The sequence below is a fragment of the Micromesistius poutassou genome, assembly GCF_964030765.1.
Source record: "Micromesistius poutassou genome assembly, chromosome: 6".
NCBI classification, from domain to species: Eukaryota; Metazoa; Chordata; class Actinopteri; order Gadiformes; family Gadidae; genus Micromesistius; species Micromesistius poutassou.
In genome coordinates, this window is record NC_140276.1 from 10,894,364 (window position 1) to 10,898,532 (window position 4,169).

Consider the following 4,169-nt stretch of genomic DNA (forward strand, 5'->3'; position numbering starts at 1 on the left):
CACTGAGGCTAGATCACACTGCGTCTTTATTTCCTCTAAAACGCTCATCCTCAGAGTGGCCAACATAGCAAAACTGTCATCAACTGGTATTGCATCAAATAATCACAGATAATAAAAAAAAACTTCCTGAGAAGGGGTTCTAGTGAACACAATGCTTCCACAAAACCCCATTCCCTCCCCCAAAGTTAAAGTGTGGAAGGAAGTGTGAATGTCCTGAAGGAGCCCAGCTGGTGGGGCAACCGGTTAGCTGCTGAGACAAATGTCTGGAGGGGCAAATGATTGCAGGAGGGGCATATTTTTGGCTGGAGGGGCAAGCCGTCTGACCCAAGGGGCGTCTTGTGTGCCCACAGGCACAGTGGGCAGGTGGGATAGAGCAGGCACCTTACGCAGGCTGTGGGCATACCGCCGAGACCTGTCTGTGAGCTGGTAGGAGCCCGGCCCAGCTGGCGGTTAACCTGGCAGGATCAGGACCACAATGAGCTCCGTTTATTGGCTTGTTGGGGCTGACAATCTCTGATCCAGTCCAACTCTCTGATAGCTGATGGCATAGTTCTGTGTTTCCTGTCAAACCTTTGTTTCCACCAGCCACAATAATATCAGCATCAACTGCAACCCACAGAAAACTAGGAGGATCATTGGCTTGATTCATTCAGTGTCTCTTGGTTGCAGCCAATCACAGTTGGTCTATGGTATGTAAATTCAATATTTTACGTCAAAATCTTTCATCAGAGAGCGAACAGCGCTAGTTCAGCTTGAGCGCCAAAACATGATAATGCTTTTTGCTATGATAATTCTGAGTACGGCACGTAAGTAAATTCCTTCTCAAATTCCATTTCTTTCTATTTCATATAACTTATTCAAATCAGCCAGATGTGTTTAGTGATAATATTACTTGCATTGCAGCAAAGGTCTATTTATTTAGATGTTTATTTACAAAACTAAAGCCACAAAAATAAACAATGAATGGTTATGTTTCAATTATTCATAGTTCTTATTTATTATTTTCTTTTTAGTTCTGATTCTGGCTCAGGAGAGTCCTCGCTTGGTCTTTATGGAATCAGCAGGACTTGGAGATACTGTTACCCTTCATTGTGACATTAAACAAATTGATAGCAATAATTTATACTGGTACAAGCAATCTCCTGGATATTTTCCCGAAATGGTTGCTTCAATAGTGTATAAAACAATTAAAATGAAGCCCCACTTTGATTTAAGATTCACAGTGGAAGCTTCTAACTTTAATCTGATCATTCGAAACGTAACTAAAGGTGATGAAGCAAACTATTTCTGTCGACAATACTCACTTGTCTCCTGGGATAATTGCACCTTTCTGTCTGTCAAAGGTAAGATAAATCCCTTTCAATGTTTATACTAAATATCATGACGAGCATAATTGATGATATATGATTTAACCGTGCAGATCACACTGGCCATGGGTTTGTCTCCCAGACTTTGGTCCAACAGCCTGTGTCGGCATCAGTTCAGCTGGGAGACCCTGTGGCTCTCCAGTGCTCTGTTACCTCCCAGAGGATGAACCACAGTAACCAGTGCCAAAGGGAACCCAATGTGTATTGGTTCAGATCTGGATCAGGACCATCCCACCCTGCGGTCGTTTACCTGAATGGAAACAGGAGGGGTGAATGTCAGAATAGTTCTGGGCCTCCGTCTGCTTCACAGAGCTGTGTCTACACTCTCCCCAAGAACAATGTAGACTCCTCTGATGCTGGGACTTACTACTGTGCCCTGGCAGCATGTGGGGAAATTATGTTTGGAAATGGAACTACGCTGGACATAACAGGTCAATATCAGGTTTTTCAAGTAATCAATTCAGTCAAAACAAGTTGTCGTGGAAATATGAATCATATCTATAATACACAATTATAAACCTTACATTAATCTTGTTCATATAATTACTAGTCAATCTAAAAGGAACTATTTACATTCTCCTTGGACTTTAAGATACCACCCTTCCTCTCTCTAACTGAGAGAGGTCAAGGTAGTTCAGATTTGCATTCCCACTGGAGCCACTGAGTCTGATACGAGGCCAGGCCAATCGACTGACTTCTTTGTTGTGTAGATTTAGTGTATTGCAACCTTGTTTAACAGAATTGCAGACATGATCACTTGCCTCATAGTGTATTACAAATTAACTTGGCCTCTCCCGCCAATCCTAAATGCTCCAGAATGGTCACTCCCACTTACCTTTGTTAACTGTATATTCCCTACCCACAATGCAAACATTTCCCTTTAAGAATCTTGTTCACCCATTGTCTCACGGAATGTATCCTTGGTAACCTTGCTGCCTGTACTTTCCCATGATCATGCCCTAATATTAAATACAATATTTCGCTGGCCGACATGTCCTAAAAAGAAGTTTCTCTTCAAAGTGCTTTTCCTTTAATTCAACTTTGCTCTAAAATGTATTTGAGGTTGTTTATTATTATGATTAAATATGTCCATGCCAGTGGAAATGGTCTGGAACAAAAGTTAACTAAAGCTTTCTGATGTTGATCATCTCATTCTAGAACCCGATCCAGTTACCATGGCGCTTGGAATACTGTTGGCTTGCTGTCTGGCTGTGATTACAATCCTCTTTCTAACCAGAATTAAAAAGCATATTTTTGAGCATCGCAAAGGTACATTCTCCAGAATGTATTCTCTCATTGTATTTAGAGACATATATGGTATTGCTATAGTAGTAGTAGTCTTATGTTTTAACTAAGAGCATAAATATTCTTCTGTGCTTATTCTCAGGAACATTGAGTGCTTCTGACCATGTTCCACGTGTTCAGGAAGAAGAGGTACATCTGTTTCAACATGTTGCCCTGCGTAGACATTAACAATTACTTTGATTGTTTCACAAAGAGCATATACTAAGTGTTATACTGTAACGTTTTATCAATTGTCAATTGTTGTTTTATCATTCTTAAAATGAATCCTTATTGAGTAAATATTCTGTTTCTGCCTTTTGAATGGCTTGGAGATCACAAATTTAAATTTATAAATTTACTTAAAGTGAGACATAGTTATGGTGCCAAACCAGCAACAAACACACACACACACACACACACACACACACACACACACACACACACACACACACACACACACACACACACACACACACACACACACACACACACACACTGTTGGGAAAAACAGTCTGCCTAGTTACTTGACCAGATAAAATGAGACGGAAAGGTGATAAAGTCTGTCAGCACAAGGGCCTCGGATTTATTGAGTAAAGTGGCAAAGGTAACACTGATTCATAAAGCGTGAGAGATCGAATATTCTACGTCCCCTAACAGCGCTGAGGTCGTCCGGAGCTTTGCCTCCGTGGAGGTTCTGCTTCAGAAGAGCACCCCGTGATCCGGTGCATGTGAAACTTATAGTATCTTTCCTAGCCAGGTGTGTGTGTTAGACTTTGTGTGGGTTATCGAGGGTTCTCTTGTCCCTGAGCCTCCGGGTTGTGTTGTCTTTCTGTGTGATATGTGTGTCCTCGCCATCTAGCTGTGGCAGAGTGTTCTCCGCAGACTGATAGGGGGGCTTGAGGGTCATCTTGACCCTCTAGAATGTGTGGTGTGTTGTGTTTGTTAGGTTTTGGGCCCAGAGTTGACTATATTTGTAATGTAATGTGTCTGTTAGGTTATTTTTGCCCATCAACACACACACACACACACACACACACACACACACACACACACACACGTTTGGTAGTAATACACGTTTCTCTGTTTTAGGACGGGGAAAAAGATGGTTTGAACTATGCAGCGTTGGAGTTCTCTGGCAGGAAAACCAAAGGAGGGAAGAAGAAGAACAGTGAAAGGAATCAGGAGAGTTTGTATTCTGCTGTGAGAGAAACCCACCCCTGAAGTCCACTATTCTGGGTGTTTGTGTCACCTCATGAGGCTAAAGGAGGTAGAAATGGTATTAATCCGGACTTGTTTATTGTCATGAGTGCATGAAGATAGTTTATTTTGTTTAATAATGTCGCTTCTTTTGGATCATAAACATTGAATTGCTCATCATTTGTCATGCTGTCTTTTGTGTAGCCGGGTCTTTATGCAGCAGTACTTAGCTTTGAAGAAAAATTCATCACTGTAATCAAATCTCAATGTCTAAAATTAAAATTCACAAATAAAATATAAAGAAACCTTGAGAAGAGAGTG

General features: G+C 41.3%; 1 protein-coding gene across 1 annotated transcript; it reads left to right on the plus strand.

Moving 5' to 3' along the window:
* Positions 1-757: 757 nt before the first annotated feature.
* Positions 758-3,872, plus strand: LOC311344839 (uncharacterized protein; the record flags this gene model as incomplete). Its single annotated transcript, XM_084469171.1, has 6 exons — positions 758-806; positions 1,014-1,343; positions 1,421-1,798; positions 2,526-2,636; positions 2,755-2,801; positions 3,741-3,872. Exons 1-6 carry the CDS (start codon positions 767-769, stop codon positions 3,870-3,872), a joined length of 1,038 nt encoding a protein of 345 aa, XP_084325297.1. The 5' UTR covers positions 758-766.
* Positions 3,873-4,169: the final 297 nt, after the last annotated feature.